Consider the following 18,622-nt stretch of genomic DNA (forward strand, 5'->3'; position numbering starts at 1 on the left):
CTACCCTCTGGATGTGACCATCCAACCAATTCCTCACCCACCGGACAGTCCACCCATCAAAATCATACCTCTCCAGTTTAGACAGAAGGATGTTGAGGGGGACCGTGTCAAAGGCCTTACAGAAGTCCAGATAGATGACATCCGTAGCTCTTCCCTTGTCCACTGATGTAGTCCATCATAGAGCATCATAGAAGGCCACTAGGTTGATCAGGCAGGACTTGCCCTTGGTGAAGCCATGCTGGCTGTCTCGAATCACCTCCCTGCCCTCCATTGCCTTAGCATAACTTCCCGGAGGATCTGTTCCATGATCTTCCCAGGCACAGAGGTGAGGCTGACAGCTTGGTAGTTCCCAGGGTCCTCCTTTCTACCCTTTTTAAAAATGAGTGTGATGTTTCCCTTTTTCCAGTCATCAGGGACTTCACCTGACTGCCATGACTTTTGAAATATCATGGATAGTGTCTTGGCAACTACATCAGCCAGTTCCCTTAGGACTCTGGGATGCATCTCGTCAGTCATATTGGCTTTGGTATAAAGAATAAAATGAAGATGTGATTTCTCTGTGACTTTTGAGTTAAGTATTCCTTTGAGGACATGCTTCTCAGGAGTGAATTTGGGATGAGAGATGCTTCATAGCTCATTTGCTTATCACAGCACCTCACAAGGGATAAAGCTTTCCTCTTGGGAGGCCAGTTTCTCGTCCCAGCTTCTCTACAAGCCAGTAAGGACTTGAGCGGCAGTGCCAAGACCTTGCCTGGTTTATGCAGTATGGCTTGCATGAGAGCTGTGAGTTGAGAGCATCTCTGTCCTAGGTGTTTTCCCCTGGCTAGAGGAACCCACTAAAGACTGTTCGTCTAACATTGTGGGTCTTGGTGTTGTTTTTTAATAGCTATTGAGAAAATCAGTCCTCATGTTAAGCATTTTTTAGTTCCTGCTTTTACATCTAACCCCACTGCACTAGGAGTATCAAATATGACAGGTTGTCAAGGGCACAGAAAATTGAGGGGAAGTTCAGGACCAAATCCCATACAGTAAGAAAATATTAATTGTTCCTTTGAAGGCATATAGGACCTCAGTTTGAAGACTTGAAACTAATCAGGGAGATGGACTTTATCTGAACTGCAGCCTTACTCTTAGCAATTCTGAATGGATGTTTGAAGGCAAACTAGAGGTAAAACAGAAGTCCCACAAACTAAATTAGGTTAGCCATACCCTGGGCAAAGACTACTTAATTTGAATTTGTGGAAGCTATTTTATTTTATACTTGGATCAAAGCCTAAGAACCCGTTAGTCAAAAATAATGATGTTTCTATACTTCTGTGTGTGCAGAAACACCGTGCTATTAATTAGGTAGTTCTGGTAACATTAGTAAATATTGCAAAATTGACCTGTAAATGAAAGACCAACAACATATTACAGATGAAGTAATGAAATAACTAGAACTCCAGCAGATACTTCGTATATTTCTATAACAGAAATACCTGCACCTCATTTCCAGAATAATGCATAAAGTGCCCTCTTGTGTCCAAAGAAATTACAGCTACTGCTGAAGCTAGTTCTGGATGCGTCCTGGTGATACGCAAGAATGTCACAGATTTTCTGAGACGTTTTCGTGTTTTCTGAGAATATGTAACACGAGCGGGAAGCAAATTCTATCTGACAAAAAGAAAAGACGGTAGTCTTAACTTATTTTGTTTATTGAACCACTCAACTTTGGTCACTGCTGACTCTGAGGAATAGATTAAGGCAGACTTTTAGAAAATGTGATGATTGCTAAAACAGCTTGCTGTAATCTCTGTGGTTTCTAGAAGTACTCTAGTGCCCTCTCTATAACAAAATGAGACGCAGAACATCTCATACAACATACAACATTTCCCAAATTGTAAGTGATGGAGCTCTTCCCCTTTGTAAACCCAAATGATCTGATACAACCGGGTAACCCCAGTAACATGCATTTGCTGCACCCTTACGACACTGCTGTGACTGGGGCAGAATAGGTGGTTGGGCTTGTTCCAATTCCTGTGATCCCATCCATGTCTAGTTAGTAGCTGTATCTCCTAGAGAACATCAAGAAGCATAAATATTTCATGATGACCATTGAAATTGCACCAAACTTGATGTCAGTTTGCCTTTAAATTACTCTGTGCTGATATTCTGCATGATGTGATGCTGTTCATGTCGGCAAAGAACTACAGTGTACTTTAAGCCCTGTGGGTTTCCTTTACGTAGAAAAAGAAGAAAACAAACCAAGCCACTACTTTCAGTGCTCTTACTTGACCCTTCTCCTGAACTAGTGGTGAAAGCCCGAATGTGTCAGAAAAGTTTTTAAAGGTGAAATTTTATCCCTTTATCCAGTATCGCTGCCAAAGAAGCCCTAGAGAGGCACTTTGGAGAACAAAGTAAGCCTTCTTCTCAGGAAATTATGAGGATGGCTGAGGGGCTCAATCTTGAGAAAGAAGTTGTGAGAGTTTGGTTTTGCAACAGAAGACAAAGGGAAAAAAGAGTGAAGACAAGTTTACATCAGAACGCCTTTAGTTCAATTATCAAGGAGCACCACGAATGCCGGTAAAGCTTTTCCATGTATAGATGTGGATTTCTGTTTTGCTTTTTGTAAATATTGTAAATACTATGTTGTTTAAAAAAAAAGAAAGAAAGAAAGAAAAATCCGTAAACCACTTGTTTCTCCTACAACCTAGCCAGCTTCAGATGTAGTGAGTTGTGGAAGACCCGATTTTAATGTAAAAGGTTGGAAACAAATTAAATGCTACTGCATATTTTTAAAGAGTTGGAGGTCTCTGCTTAACTGTAAGGAACCTGTTATGCATTATCCAGCTAGAAATGCTTTCCAGGTTGCCGAAGTACTTGCAGTTTCCCTGTGCTGTGCCTTTCTTGCATCTGCAGTACATTTAATGACTCATGGAGAAGCCCATGTAGGTACCCTAAGCACCAGGAAACAAAGCCTTTGCGTTGTATGTGAAGAGAGGTTACAAAGCTTGATATCAGCAGCTACAGTATTGCAAATACCTTGCCTCTGCATGTCCATGCGTGTGCTTTACCGCCGCCCCCCCCAGTGCTAACTGGCTAACTGCGCTAACCTTTGCGAGATTGTAAACCACTAGGCACATGGCAGGGTCCCATCTCCAGTGGTGAACACTGAGCATCAGTGAGAAACTAGAACTTCAAAGAAGAGGTGGTGAACAAGCAACCTTAAACAAGCGGTGGTGACACTGCTGAATATCTAGTTACGGCCAAGGACGGGATATACCCATGGGATCTTGTGTGACTGCCACTACATCTGAGAGCCAGGTAGAAGAACACCAGCTGAAGAACTGCCTTTCCAAAGGATGGCTCAAACTCAGCTACCCACTCACAACAGCTGTACGCCTCTGAGTGAATCATTTCAGGTAAATTCCTTGTGTAAGTTCAGGATAAAGCCATTAGAAATGTGCCATAATTGCTGTCATCATCTACGGTAGAGTAAGCTTACCAGTACAGAGGTGTCAACGCTGTTCCTACTGTGTGCTCTGTCTCCACGTACCACTTGACTGCCTTAAACGGGTGCCAAGTAGAAGTGACTTTTTTATGCTTGTTATCAAAGGTAATTCTTGCTAATTTGTTATATGCCTTACAGTTTGATTTGGATAGGCTTAGCTATAAAAATTGGGATACAATTTACCTTACCTTAAGACTTTGTGATTTGAGGGGGAAAAAACTAGAGAGTTATCAGGGGTTTTTATTACTTTGGGCTTTCTCTGCGTTGTATTTTTTTCTGATTAAATACATATGTGGACATACTTACACCAGAGATAGTGTGTTAAGCTAATAAAAGAAGGCCCTTGTGCTCTGAAATAAGTATCCACACAAAGCATTTATTGCACTGCACATTCCCACTCTCCTACACCCCACTAATTGAAAATAATCCCTTATTTGTCATCCTCTAGCCTAGAGAGATAAGGGGGGGGGGGGGGGGGGGGTGGAGGGAGCAGCGCCAGAGCTCCACCTATCAGAAAGCCAGGCACCAAGAAACTGAATTAATGACTATAGTACACACCAGGGATAGATTATCCAGCCATCTCATCAGCCCTGCTCATTGTTATTAGAATAGCCCATTACCATGTATGTTTTTTTGACTGTTTTCCCAGGACTGAAATTAATTGAGTACACGCAAGTAGTAATGGCCAGATACATTTTATTTTTCCATAAAACAGACCTGATGGTTTAGAAAATGTCTATATAATAGGCCCACAGAAAGCAAAAGGAGCTTAATGTTCAAGACCACTTAGAAGCAGTGAGTACAAGTTAAGTGTTCCCTCTCTAGTGTACATTAAATTATTTCTGATACCTCTTACAGTGACCGTAGGCATATTGAGCTATGGAAATTAGGCTCCTAGATTTAAAAAAAATACATTTTTACAGATGAATGCACTTGCTGTAACCCTTTAATTTAGAAGAAACCTTCAATTTAATAACTCAAAGGGAAGAAATTGTGCTACGTACTCTCTTCAGGTTGTTCTCACCACTAGCATAGCCCACCCGACACAGCAGAGAGGGCCCAAGCCTTAGCCTTTACCCACCACATGTATCAACAGCTCATGAGCTGTCCAAAAGGATGAAAGATAAATACAGTTGAGAAGGTTAGCACTCAGTGAAGGTGGTGGCATGCATTTGTGTACCTCTGGTGTTACGTGATCTAATGTTACGTATGTTGAAACTATCTATTATATATAAAATTTATTTATATCCTAAGTTATTTTCTTAATTATAAAAAGCTTCCTAGAAATGCTATAAGCCTGTACTTCCCACCCCCCCTACCCAATAAAGTATTCTTATACATTTGGTATTCCAGGTAATGGTTTGTATTTCTGTTTGGTAACACTTTACTTTTTTAGTTGTGTATCATGCCCATGTGCTTATTCATTTTGGCATGCTGCAATAGTTAATTCAAGAGCAGGCTTACCATAACGTTGTGATTTCTAGTCTTACAAAAAGTCTCACAAGTGAAGGCTAATTGCAGAAGCATAGCAAAATAAAATGAAAGGTGACACACAATGCCATTTTCTTGCAAAAGAATGACAAAAGGCTAAGTGGAGGAAGCAGCCATTAGTTAAGTACATCTAGCTGTTGCTGTGGAAATTACTAACAAATTAGAGCAGAATTGTTTAAAGAAGAAAAGCTGGATGAAATCAATTTAATGTGCTGCAGCTGCAGCCATTAGACTTGGAGAAAGTGGCAATTCATTTTTTTTTTCTGTAGGAACAACTTACTCACTGGGTAATTGCCATCAATCACTCTTCATTGGGGAAAACCCCCTAGATAAGATTTCCGAGGGGTAGCTTTATAAACCTGCATGTAAGAGTTTAGTTGGCCAATTGACTAACGTGGGCTGCACTATTTTTCTTTGAGTGGTTTGTGGTTTTTTTTTTTCTTGCTCTTACTTTTCCCATGTTAACTTTAGGTAGGGTGTTAGAACTAGAACAGAGAACAAAACAAGACGTTACGACGACTTGTAAATCTGTGGTTCGCCTGTCTCCGAAGTACTGTGTAGCATTCTGTCCCCCTCATCTGAAGGATACAACAGACCTAGAAAAGGCTGCTATACAGGCAAAACTGATGATCAAAGGTAAGATGAGTAACTGTTCAAGCTGCTGTCTCTCTTCTAGATTTAATGTGTATGCATTAAATGACGTAGAGGTCTGCTGAATTATGAGCTGTATTGAAAGGCTGGATGGAGGCAGGCTGTTCACCATCCTGCCTAATGTAAGAACTAGGGGTAAACGTGTGAAGCTGGAATGAAGCTTAAGAAAAAACAAAAGTGGTGGTTCTTAATGCGGTGGGGATTAGATCTGTGGAACTCCTTTACTAAAAAACACGGGTACCAGAAGCTTTTTTTGTACGGACAAGTTCACAGATGAGAAAGCCACTCAAAGCTGTTGTATATAGAGGAACTTATATACGGCTCTGGAGGTGCTCTAAATGGAAAACTGTTAGAGGCTGGAAGAGTATTAGGGGAGGAAGCATCATCTATGTTTATCTTGTTCCCATATTTTCCTGGGCGTTGCTTATGGGCACTTGTGGAATAGGTGTCAGCAAGGATAAAGGAGTTTAAGGATTGAGTGGGTTTTTTTTTAGTCTGGTAAGAGTGATTTAAAAGGAATTTGTTTCTAAGTAAGGGATGCAATTTTGTTACAGTCAGCTACAATGTACTAAGTATAATTGATATAAATATAAGCAAGCCTGCAAACCTGCAACACTTCTCACCCTGCTACTGAAAGATTTTTATACAGATTAGAGCTGCAGGACTTAAAAGGTAACTGTTAACAGAAAGACTGGATACATATTGACAGTAGCCCTTGTCCAGCAGTCTTACTGACACCAGAAAGCAATGCCTTTATTACTGTTTGTTGAGGACCCCATAGATAGAGGAAAGAACTCATAATAGAATTATGCACAATTTTGACAGTCATTAAAAGGATAAAGTGCACACTTTGTTCAGAAAGGACATGAGTCTTGGTGTTCAACCAAAATACAATCAATCAGTAACATTTTATACCTAACTAATTTCATATCATGGTTTCTCCTTCAATGCCTAAGAGCAGTACTTGGACACCCGGTTACAGACAGAAGGGAATGCAAACTTAATGTTGAGTTTAAGTCAAAGGCTCACAAGCAACTACAACAAGTATTACGCTGCTTTATAGCTCAGGTCAAAGGAAAATTTATCACAGCTAACAGGAGTCCAAAGAAAGCCCACTAAGGGACAGATGCGTAAGACTAACCCTACAGAGGACAAAGTCGTTGCGGAATAAAAAGCCTTTTATTAGATTTTTACAAAATAACCTGTAAAAAAAAATATTCACCTCGTATCAGATATATGCAATATATAAACTTACACATTCCTACCCACTACCCTCACAGATTCATAGTTTGTCCATTACTTCCTTCAAAGAGAAAGAACACCTCTATGTCTATGCTGAAAATCAGATGAAGGCTCACCTGTTTTTTCGTCCTCTGCTGACTTCAATCCTAAAAAGCAGGTGGTGCGACAACAGTAGATTCACAGAGGTTATGGTTTCCTGCTACACCTTCTCTAGCAGCAAAGTCTCTCTATGAAGTTTGTCCTCCCTCGGTCATCCTGGTCTCACTCTTGGGAGGTATTTTGCTTTTCTCTTTTTAAAGCCAAGATGATTTTGTTGTTTCTGTTCAAAGAACAGCCCCACTAAATCAGCACAACTGAGGAGCAAATAAATCTCCAGCAGAGTAAGGGCTGAGGAACTTCAGAAGTCATAACTGGGAACTGCATTCTCAGACTTTGTCATCTATTTAAACCATCAACAGTTCTTATTTTGTTAGCCCAATGCGTTCCACTTAAAGCTAGAATCATGCTGATGCAGTTCAGAGACCATAGAAAAACCTTCACGGAACCAGAACACTTTTATTACAGTATTTAGACAAGTTATTATCATGTATCATTCAAAATTGTTCTCAAAACTAAAGTTTAGATTTAGCTTATCAATGTGATCAATTGCATCTTAGTAAACAATACAGTTATGCACAGTTATCTTCCATTAAGAAATACTGTAAAATATATACAAATATTGTTTCAGGCAAATGTCCTTTTCGCAAGTGCGCAAGTTGCATTTCTGAACAAGTGCATTTCTGAACTTCAGCACTGAGTCCCATCGAGTGTACACAGAGGCCTCGCCATAGTGTTCTGTGAAACCTGTCTTAGTTACAGTTTACTCACTTTTCAAAGACTCATTCTGAAAAAAAATCACAAAGGTAGAAGATTTATATACATAAAGGCACAGCAAATCTGTTGAAACCAGCTATGTTACAGTACAATAGAGTTCAATCAGTGCCTTTCATGCAACAAAGTTCACTAACAAACTGAAATCCTCTTCCATTAAAATTAACTGCACAAGGACTGTAGCCTTCCCTTTCGGTAAAAAGAATAACGAGCTATTATTCAATCAGCTCAAAAGTTACTACAGGAACTTGAAAGAAATACATAAAATTCTTTTTCTTTCTGCCTAAGTTTGCTAGACTTTCAAGCTTATTTCTCACCAAAAGAAAATAGTTTCCAGCTAAGAGCAAAGGTGGTTTCATTTGTGCTAAGACGACAGACTAAGAGGTTTTCTATAGCAACAGTTTTATAAAAGTTAGATATATTATATAGATGCTGTCCTAGGAGGCATCACCACCAGCCACAGAATAGCCAATTCTAAAGATAGATAAGGAGCCGAGACAGAAGAAAACTTTGAATTCAGAGGACAGATTCAGATCAGGTATAAATGAATTTATCATTAGAACTACGTCCCTGGTTGGTCCATTGCTCAAAAAGACTCCACGCAATGGACGCGCCGAGTGTACTTCTCCCTGTAAATTGATTCAAAGCATTCTACCCTTCTCCTTCCCCCGGTACAAACTTCAAGTTGTCGTTTCTGAAGCTTCAGAGTTTTCCTAGACATCAGTTGCATTGAAAGAGTATTTGCACTTTTTACATCTGTCTGCAGCTGAATAATTAGAAGGCAGACTGTATATTGCCATCAAGCTAATCAACTCCCAAAGCTTTGAGCTGTCGTTCAATCTCTTCATCTGATATGGTAGCAGCTTTTGATGTTGATGCAGATGGTAAGCCTCTGGCAGCTGACGGAGCTTTGGCCATCTAAAAGAAGACATAATTTTCTTCAGTCAAAACAATACATGTTATGACAAACTGACTTCTAGAATAGGACTGTAAAATAAAGGCTGCTAGAATCAACTATTTCAAAAAAGGGAATGAAGGGGAAGAAGCACCTGAACTAGGTAAAAACAGCCATACCTTTCCAGAGATTTCAATTCCTATCTCATCAAGCACTTGGTTAACAATATCCTGGCTTTCTTCCTCTTCATCAGAAGCATCAAAAATATCATCCAGAGTATCATTAACTTAGAAGAAGGAAAAAAAAAAAATCCACACCACATTAAGCAAAAAGATTTCTGAAACAACTTGGGTACCATGTTTCTACCCTCCCAGAATGTAGTAGTAATACAATGTATAAGATACCAACAGAAAGCAGCTGTATATCGGAGAGGCTTTCTTACCTCTGCCTTGCAAAGCCTGTAAGCACAGCTAGAGCAACAACAGGGTAAGGCATGATTGCTTTTATAAAAACGTTCGGTTTCACCAAAATAGCTCAGTTGCTCTATTTCCCCCCCTACTAGATTTTAACATTTCTTAAAAACATCTACAGTTCCATAAAAATAAAAAAAAAAATCCCTTTCCTCTTCCTCCTCCAAATAAGTTGGAAAATTGTTAATTACTCAGCTAACTTCTGAATTGCAACATTACAATTCTGCACAGTTGAGGTGTTTGCAGCTTGCTCAACAATATTGTTTTGAGTCCATGCTACTTACTACGGCCAACACAGTGGCAGGGATTAGGATAGGAAGGAGACTGTGACAGCAACAGCACTAAGTTTGGCATTGTTTAGTTGACAGTGGACGGATGCAATCAGGAAAAAGAAACTTGCCACCCCCCAAGAAGATTGTGGCTTAAAATAAAAAAGGAGACAAATACATCTCGTACCACCATGTACGTAAAGCTGAGATGATCAGTAATCTCTAAATTTAACTCAAGTTTTTAAGTGTCCAGTCCCAGAAGAAAAAAGCACATGTAGAACTATCGGCTACAGAAAGGGCAATTTTTCAAGTCCCCCTACCAGTTATGCCAACAAGGTTTTGAACTGGTCTCAAATCCCCTTCCCTTCCAGTATGTTCCTTCTAGAAGTATAATGGGTTTTTTGCATGAAGATGAGAAGAAATGGATTTATGTATCTAGAGTTACTAAAAAGCTTAAGGCAGCCTCCCTGCTCAGACATGCGTTGTTTTGTTTGCTCCTCATTTTTGCTGTCAATCTCATGAACTGTAGAAGCAAAACCTCAAGCATCAGTATTTCTAGACTGGTTCTACCCCTTCAAGAGCACTGTGGGCTGCAGCTAGCTGTTCCCCGCAGTGCAGAACTTACTCATTTCTTCAGTCATTTCCATCTTCACGTTTTCCTTCTGGAAATTCTGCATAGTTTGTAGTGTCTTTTGTGGGTCCATTTTCTTATTAACTGCTTGCATTGTCTATTAATAGTGAAAAACCCCTTAATCATACGATGAGACATTAGTAAAGGCTGATATATACATTAAGAAGGAACAAGACTTTTCTAACAAGAAAACCTTTGGTCCAAATTTTACTTTCCTTATCTCTTTACATCCCATGAGAACTGTAGATACACAACGGATCAATAGCACAGTCTGCACCTAGTAAGAAATATTGCTATCTACTACTCTAATAGATACGCTTTTAAACATATGCATCTTTCTTGAACCACGACCCTCCCTTCTCCTGGGCTTGTATTAGGAAAAAATCTGCTGGATCTAAATGAAAAGAATGGGACAATATTTCCTAACTTGCAGGCTATACGCTTTAAAGAGATAAACGGCTGCAGGTTTTTTATTCAGTAAGGAACATTTATTTGAACCACCACTAGAGGACAGGCATTAAACTTCTTTGTTATAATTTAATGGCAAAATTACTTTTCTCTGAAAAGCAAATATCAAAGTGTTCAGGAAGTACGTATTAGCTTAGGGTGAACCTTTGTAATGGGCAGAGATCTTTCTGTGACAGTGTAATAAACTCCACCTGTTTTACCACAAGTATGCAGCACTGCCTTTGCAGGCACCAGTATCTAGTATTTTCTTCCTTCCTAAGAAGCAAGCTACTGTATCTCTCATGGGACGTCAAAACCTAAATGTAGACATGAGCAGCTCAAACGTAAAGTCTAACCATCTTTGAGAAGATAAAAGAGTCGGTTGATTAAAAGGGATGCTATCAAGCTACTACAGCTGCTGCTGGCTTCGTAGAAGCTCTTCTGCCTCCATGTCTGTGTTTGTTTAAAGTGACCATGTATTATGCTTCTAACATTACTTGAATTTCAAAGACTGTGTTCATAGTCACATTATTTGAATTTCAAAAGTTGTTCTGGACTTAGAGGGTGTTGGTTCTTTAGAATTCTTTTACAAGAGTTATAGATGGACGTCAAAAATATTTGCATTAAACTGATATAGAGTTTATACATCTTCAGAAAATAAGGGTCAGATGCATGATTAAAAGAAACAGGGAACTATTAACTGGACTTTACTATGTCCAAAATTAGTGCCATACATGCTAAAAAGTATATAGAAAATACTTTGAAAGCTTTGCATTCATGTATTTGTCTTGCTTGTTGAGGCAACTGATTCCATATATTTTTCACTGATGGTTGTATGAGATTAAGAATAGTTTATAAGCTTCAAAACGAACGACTGAATACTTTTCTTTCATAAGCTTCCCCTGTTGATAAGGCAAAATACTCACTTTAAAAGCGACCAAAAGAATTTAACACCTTCCTCTCCAATGCTGTTACACAAACTAGTCCATAGAAGTAGTACCTGCTGTGTTTCAAAAGCCATCACTTTTCTGGATGCTGGTTAATTTATTTTTTAATATTTTTGTGTTTTTTCTGCTGACTTAATCTTCATAGTTAGTCTAGTGACACTTTGGTTTTGAGAAATTTAATCCAAGATGTCTCACAGACAAAAACAAATAAACCCTATAATAATTAAAAAGCAAGACCAACTTGTTCGCACGCAGCACTGTTGTAGGAATACTGAGTAAGCTGTTTAACTTGATGGGTTGTACAGTCAGACAAGCCCCCCCTTTGCAGGTTAGTCATGGAGGATGGAAAGTTTGCTACAGAGCCACAACTTTGTATCACTGAAGGGCTGACATCTGCCAACATACTGCTTCTAAAAGATATCTGACAGCAAAGCCTTAGCTGTAATTACTTTCTGCGCTAAGTTGCATTGCATTACTGCGTAACGGGCACGTAACTGGATTTAACTTGGGCTGTGATAAAAGCACAACTTGTCTACAATGATGCGCGCTAATTCTGTTTCCTACACCTCAAGCTGAACAATCCTCCTTGCCAAAAGCAAACTCCCTATTTATCAATTCAGGGAAATAGGGGAAGTTCACTACTAACTCAGATAACTGAGATTTTGCAGGCTCTTTTATGAGATGAGATTTCTGAGAAAACTTAATGCAATACTATTGCCTTAGAGCACAGAGAGTGAGAATGACAGGGAACTCCAGATTAGGTTTCCTTAGGAACTTAAGATCCGAAGCAATAACCTACTTTTTGCACAAGCCATAAAGCTACTGCGACACACTACCTTGATTTCCAGACAAAGCATGCCCTACTTTTTCCCAATAAAAACTGCTTGTGACGAGACATACAGGCAAGACGCTGTAGCAGCATGGTTTGGGGTTTTTTGATGTTCTAAAAGAGTTCTTCCACTGGCATTAGAGTTTATTTTTATCACGCAAACATTTGACAGATGTCTAGCCCAAGAAAATATGCTTAATTAGGTGCTAACTGACTGGATTGACTAGACAAAAATTTCGTAGTATGAATCAAATTACATTTCCCTGCTGCATCCTCAATACCATTTGGGGTATTAAGCAATACATTTTATCCCTTCAATTATCTTATAGAAATAACACAGCTTAACTTTTGCATCCCTATGCTGCATTTTAATGTAAAAGAATGTCTTGTAAGGCCTTACTTTTGCGGTCGTTGACATAGCTCCTGCCATCTTCATCTGAGAGTTCATGACCTTTGTTTGAGTCGACATAGAAGTGACTTTAGAGCTAACAGCGTATGTTCGATTTTTCTGCTTCCGCAGTTGTACAAGCTGTTTTGCTAGCACTTTACAGGCTTCTTTGTTACCAGTCTTAGCCATTTTCTTTATTTCCAGTTCCTGTTAAAAAAGGTATGGGATTAATTCTACAGAATTTTCATTCAAACAAAGACTATAATTAAGCCTTAACACTAATAATTAAATTCCAAAAGTTAAAAAAAAAAAATCAAGAGGATAGTTAAGACATTTAAAGTTAGACAAATAGTCTTCCTTGCTTTTCTACCAAGGCTATCTACTAGAATAAATGCAATGCTGTTATGGTTTGGCCAGAAGAAAAAAAACACAACAAAACTGAATTATAGTATGGTAGCACACAGCTCCCCAAAAGGCATCAACTTCTGCATAACATCACATTCACTTATATGTGCACATTCAATTCCATATCTGGATAAGGAGTAACACTTAAAAAAAAACCCAAAAGTGAAGAAATTATTATGGCCAGCCAACTGTTAGTGCCATGACTGTAATAGTCTTTGACTTCTTGCATTCACAGGCAATCAAGCCACATCACCCATGGAAGAAACCAGGAGTTCATAGGTTCTTTTTAACACTTTTTCAGCCTTGAGAGAATCTCATACCTTTTTGGGGAAGAAGTAGATAAAGTTAGATGAGCAATAATTATAGGCTGTTCGCCCGCATAATTTAGCTGGACTTAACTTTGCCCGTAATAAAACTGGTATAATTTGTCTACAACAACATGTGCTTAAGCCTTAAGACACACACTTCTGGCTTACAAAAAAACCCCAAACCCCAATCTATCAGTTCAAAGAGAATTAGCAAGCTATTTAGCCCAGAGGTACCAGGAAAAAGTTTGGCACAAATAATCTTGTCAGCTGGGATTTTTCAAAGTATGCCTTCTGAGTTATGACTTGGTGACGTAAACATTTCAACGTATTTTTCCTTTTCAGCCTTTTTAAGGAGGGCTTGCCATAGTATCTCAGTTCTTTGTATACATCCAATTGTACAGTTTGATTTTTACCATTAAGTAAAAGCAGCCTTCAAAGACCAGCTTTCTCCTGTGATTGTTCAGGAGAATATACCTGCTGCAGGAATACAGTTGCTTCACTTTATGTGCACTGGTAGTCCAGAAAACTGTGCTTATAAGAAGAAATGTTGCTCTGAAAAGGTAAATACTGGTCACCAGGATATGCAAAACAGTCATGTTTAAAGGCAAGTGTAAACTGACCCACTGCATTAGCTTTACTACTAGGAAAGATCATGGTTAAGTTTACTATAGAGATGGCACTGGCACAAGATCTCCTCTGTAAATCCGTAATTTCTGAAAGGCTGTGTCATACATACTATTTTTAATCCAAGAAGGTACAGATTGGCAAATAAGGAGCATGAGACCCTTCAAACATCAGAGGCCTGAAATATACGTAAAGCTGTCCTCTTTGTAAGTAGCTCACAGAGGCCACAAAAACAAATTTCTGTAGCATGCCCAAAATATTATCTCCTTTTTTCATACCTGAAGTATTGTGAAGGATAGGAGGGATTAGTTTGCACACTAGCAAACACTAGTTTGTACCCTACTTTTAACAGCAAACATTTGAAAATTGGGATTTTTCTCACTGAGATGAAATACCTAAGTAGCATCTATAACCTGATTTTCAAAGCGAAATACAAACCTACACCAACCGTTGCTAAATCACTGCAGATAATCCAGCTGTAGAAATCAAACCCTATCTATAGATGATTTTATTCTTAATTAAGAAGAATTTGGGTAAAAAGCTGCAATACATTATTTGCTTTTGAGAGGTTTGGGGCAAGCTTATTAGAGTCAGTTATGTTCTTCTGGAAAAAAAAAAATCAAAATTCGTAGAGTCATATGAGGTTACTGAACTGAAACAGAACTGTCTGCATACTTCAAGGTACATTTATACATAGAATTAATACAACCAGGTTTTCTCAGAGTAGTACCTCACAGTTAAGGAAAAAAAAAAGTCTTTCTGAAGAAAGTACATAACAAAATGTTCTGATATTGACTGACAAGCCCTTGGTCCTTTTTCACCTGATCTGACTCTGAAAATTAATATTTATAGTCCAATGATTCTCTCATCCTAACAGCAAAGTTTAACTTTTTCTAAGACATATTTCACTTCTCCTTTCTTCTGCTCCTCAGAAATCCAACATTTCTGAAACAATTTACTGTAATAAGTAATCAAAACTTCAACCTGAGTATTCATGAAAATTAAGGTTATTTCCAGAGTCAGAATATTTCATACTGAAAAATGCCTTATCTATGAGTAACCTATTATGTCTTACATGTTCAAGGCTTCCAGAAACAATTTCTCTGACCTCTTTTAGTTTATTACTCCCAGATCTTGGTATTCATGTGACCTGCTGCCACGAAACACCACCTCAATAGCTACTGGAGCTCAAAGTGGCTGGACTTGCACAGCTTTTCCCACAGTCTGAGCATGTCTTCATGCATCAAACCCCACCATCTGTCACATCCATTTATCCAATTATACTGCCACACAGGTGCAGCATCCATTCACTGGATACTCACTGAATTCACTGATAGCTCACACATGCTAAGTTTTAAATAGATCTTAATTTAGGCAGATAGTTTTACTATTATTAGCTAGCTTTTGGGAAGTCCTGTATGAATGAAAATAACAACCCTATGGGGTATTCATGACACCCTATGGTTCTTCAAGTACCCTCTCCTACTGGAGAGTCATGGTAACATATGACAGCACTGACACTTCTTTTAGTTTTTCTACCACAAGACCGCTGATTTACAAGCCTGTTAGAAAAAAACCTTCTGAAGGATAGAGAATGCTAAGAATGGAAGGGAAAAAATGAATGTGGTTATTTAATCTAAACACATTGTTTCAGGCTTTTCCTATGTTAAAGACTGAGAATCACTTTTAGATAGAAAATTTTTTCCGACACCATTTTAATAACTGAAAAGTCAAAAAGGGGAAGACAACTTTAGTGTTCAATTATTATATGTTGAGGTGTGTCTTTAGCGCTTTGCAAGTTTTCTGTTATGCTGGAGGTGTGTGTTTGTTTTTAAAGAGTAAAATAAAGTTCACTGCTCTACTTACCAGTTGTTTTTCCTGTTTTTCAAGTGCTGCTCTATCTCTGGTTATAGCCCTCTGTGTACCTCTTAACTCTCGATTTTGCTCCTTTATTATATCTGGAAAGAAAATATTTAGAGCTGGGAAAAGTTTCCAATACTACATGAACATCTTGTCTGCTAAGCACTCCGCAGACAAGCAGTATGTTTGACTGCCTCCCTTGGTTCAGAATGAACTGTTAACATTCCAAATATATGAAATATTAGCAAAATACAATTTTATGTATACGACATGATTATGCTTCAGCAGCATAGGCCATATCCCATAACAAAAAGGCCATTTTACCTAGTATGTTTCTTTGCACCATAACCACAGCAAGAGCCTTAACCACACAGTAAGTTAGGTACACACGCTTTTCTGCAAGTTCAACCCTAACTCAGCAATAACACATTCACTGTGAGCCCACTGCTTTTCAACCAGTCAGGCCTAAGTGCAACAGGTAGATCAGCTGAAGAAAGAAACCTTATATATGAGATCTCAGAGTAGTTAAGGAGTTCCCAAGTCCATTGAAACAGTGAAGATGATAGATACTCCCAGATGCCAGTCCTGGATCCTGCTCTTCTCTGTCCTTATTCTGGTTTGACAGAGATTACTCTCCTCCACAAAGGTACCACATCTGTGCAGCCCAACTTCAAGTCAGACTATAAAGCAATAGTGCTCGAACTTTTTCAATTGGCAGATGCTTAGGAATATGAACATATGAAAGTGGTGGCCTTTAGAGCAAATTTAACTTTCCTGACAACAGAGGTAGCAAGCAGAAGCTTGAACTCTGTCTGTCAGGTGAAATATACCATCCTTCACAGGAGTTTTGTCCACCGTACTATTTAAAAATTATTTACCAGCAACATCCACTTATTAAAGCAAGTATTGTTTACAATATAGGCATCAATCATGCTAGTTGCAATTAATTTTTGTTAGAATTTACAGCACACGTTTAGGTGTGATTCACCCGGGCAAAGGTAGAGAGGTCTGCATCTGACTCAGCATCCTCTGACCTTCATAGAGGAAAGAAGTTAGTACTTTTAGGAAGAGATTCATCTACTCCTAACGCATGTGTCTACACAACATGAGGTAAACTTTGGGGGGGGAGTTTAAAAGGAGCAGACTGTCACATAAACTTTGTTTAGAGCTCTTTCTTCTAATCCACAGAAGTAACATCATGGCAGGGCACTGCTATTGTTCTTACAAAGTTTGAAGCACGTGAAAATCAATACAAACAGACAGAGTTACTAACAGAAATAAAGGCATGAAGGGTAAATTTTAGAAACCGCAGCCACCTTTTTCTAAGGCTTGCGACAATTTTTCTACGAACAGAAAGAAGCGTTGGCGTTCTCCATTCCCACGATCAGAAACACTGTAAAACATCCGCTGCTGAAATTATTTCAGCCTTAACTCAGTTAAGTTGAGCTTTGAATCAGAAAACCCCCAAACCTTCAGTGGCATTTTAAAGAGGGCATATACACTACCCCCTCCCACCAATTGGTTTTGGCCAAATAAATACATATTCCAAACAAACTCTGTGAAAGAGAGACCTGTTTTTACAGTGCTACTACTGCTCTGAGAACTACACAAAAAGCATCTTCAGGAGACGTAGACTTTTCAATGGACGGTAATGAAGAGCTGAGAGATGACACTGAATATAACACTGCCTTCTTCACACCGGCAAAGCAGCAGTGAAAATTATTCTGAAAACAATGCTACAGGCAAGTAATTTTGAAGGTAGACAAACGTATATTACTTGCGCAGCTGCAGTCGCTAAAATGAGAGAAAAAGCTTAATAGCCACATACAAGACTGTCTTTTCTAACTACAATAACTATTAAAGAAAAAAAATCCCTTAGCGTAGAAAGCTTGAGAAGTAGGAACTTCAAGACAACAAGAAACAACAACTGTACTTAAGTCAGGAGACAATAAGGGCGAGCACGATGCTTATTTCTGTTGCTTCTGATCTCACATAGTGGCTCAAACTAAGGATAGCAATAAACCGAAAACAACAACTATCTGCAGTTAACAGGCCCTTTCATTTGTTTTTGCAAGTGAAGGTCAAGATGAGAACTTGGTTCTTGTTTCTCTGTGATAACTGATGCAAATCCCTAGCTTCACTCCAGCAGACAGAAGAAGAGGGGCTATTCCTGAGACAGCCTTTTGCCGATAGCCACTCCCGTGTGTCACGCCGCCGCCTCGCGCACCAGGGTAAGGAGGAAGCACCTCCATTCCTTAAAACAGGTTGGACAAGAGGCACCCAGCAGGGCTTGACCTGCCTCCTACGATCTGCCTTGGTCATGGAAGCTTAGTGCCATCTCCCCCTTCCTCCCTTCTCAGGTGCTGCGCCAAAAATGGGAAGAGACAAGTGGGAAACATACGTATTCTCCCTCGGTGACATACAATTGGTTGATGCGTAGCGTCATTTTTGGTGTGCCGTTTTCAAACGAGGACCCACCTGATTCGACACAGGGCACCCAACATGCCAGACAGCCAGCTCTGGGGCTCGCCAACCCCCGGCCAGCCTCTGCCCCACAGCCACGCGCGGGGCGCGCCGACTGGGAGGGCCGACCAGCGCCCACAGGACTGCTGTCAGGTAAGCGGTCTTTTTTGGCTTTACTTTGGAGAACGCTATTTCTGTGTTAAGAGTTTTGTCAACAGACTGACTGCAAAAGCATCAAGAACAACTTGTCTCAAGACCCGCGTACAAAGCCAGGGGCGCAGGCGGTGGCGGCTCGGCAGCTGCTCCAGCTGCGCTCTTCGCAGCCGGGCAGCGGCTCCCGGA

At 39.5% G+C, this 18,622-nt stretch overlaps 2 protein-coding genes across 5 annotated transcripts in view; one reads left to right on the plus strand and one right to left on the minus strand.

Annotated features, from left to right (window-relative positions):
• Window positions 1–2,566, plus strand: part of POU1F1 (POU class 1 homeobox 1) — a 13,464-nt gene extending 10,898 nt beyond the window's left edge. For all 4 annotated transcript variants that reach the window (XM_009323920.1, XM_009323919.1, XM_009323921.1 and 1 more), the window contains one exon: window positions 2,353–2,566. In XM_009323920.1, the coding sequence (XP_009322195.1) occupies window positions 2,353–2,566 (214 nt within the window). The remainder of the gene's footprint in view (window positions 1–2,352) is intronic.
• Window positions 2,567–7,406: 4,840 nt separating this feature from the next.
• Window positions 7,407–18,622, minus strand: part of CHMP2B (charged multivesicular body protein 2B) — an 81,565-nt gene continuing 70,349 nt past the window's right edge. The window contains exons 2-6 of the mRNA XM_009323957.1: window positions 15,824–15,915; window positions 12,633–12,827; window positions 10,004–10,106; window positions 8,819–8,925; window positions 7,407–8,662 (exon numbers count right to left, since the gene is read on the minus strand). Of these exons, the coding sequence (XP_009322232.1) occupies window positions 8,549–8,662; window positions 8,819–8,925; window positions 10,004–10,106; window positions 12,633–12,827; window positions 15,824–15,915 (611 nt within the window). The 3' untranslated portion in view covers window positions 7,407–8,548. The remainder of the gene's footprint in view (window positions 8,663–8,818; window positions 8,926–10,003; window positions 10,107–12,632; window positions 12,828–15,823; window positions 15,916–18,622) is intronic.

Source organism: Pygoscelis adeliae, unplaced genomic scaffold (assembly GCF_000699105.1).
Source record: "Pygoscelis adeliae isolate BGI_AS28 unplaced genomic scaffold, ASM69910v1 Scaffold124, whole genome shotgun sequence".
Classification (NCBI taxonomy): Eukaryota; Metazoa; Chordata; class Aves; order Sphenisciformes; family Spheniscidae; genus Pygoscelis; species Pygoscelis adeliae.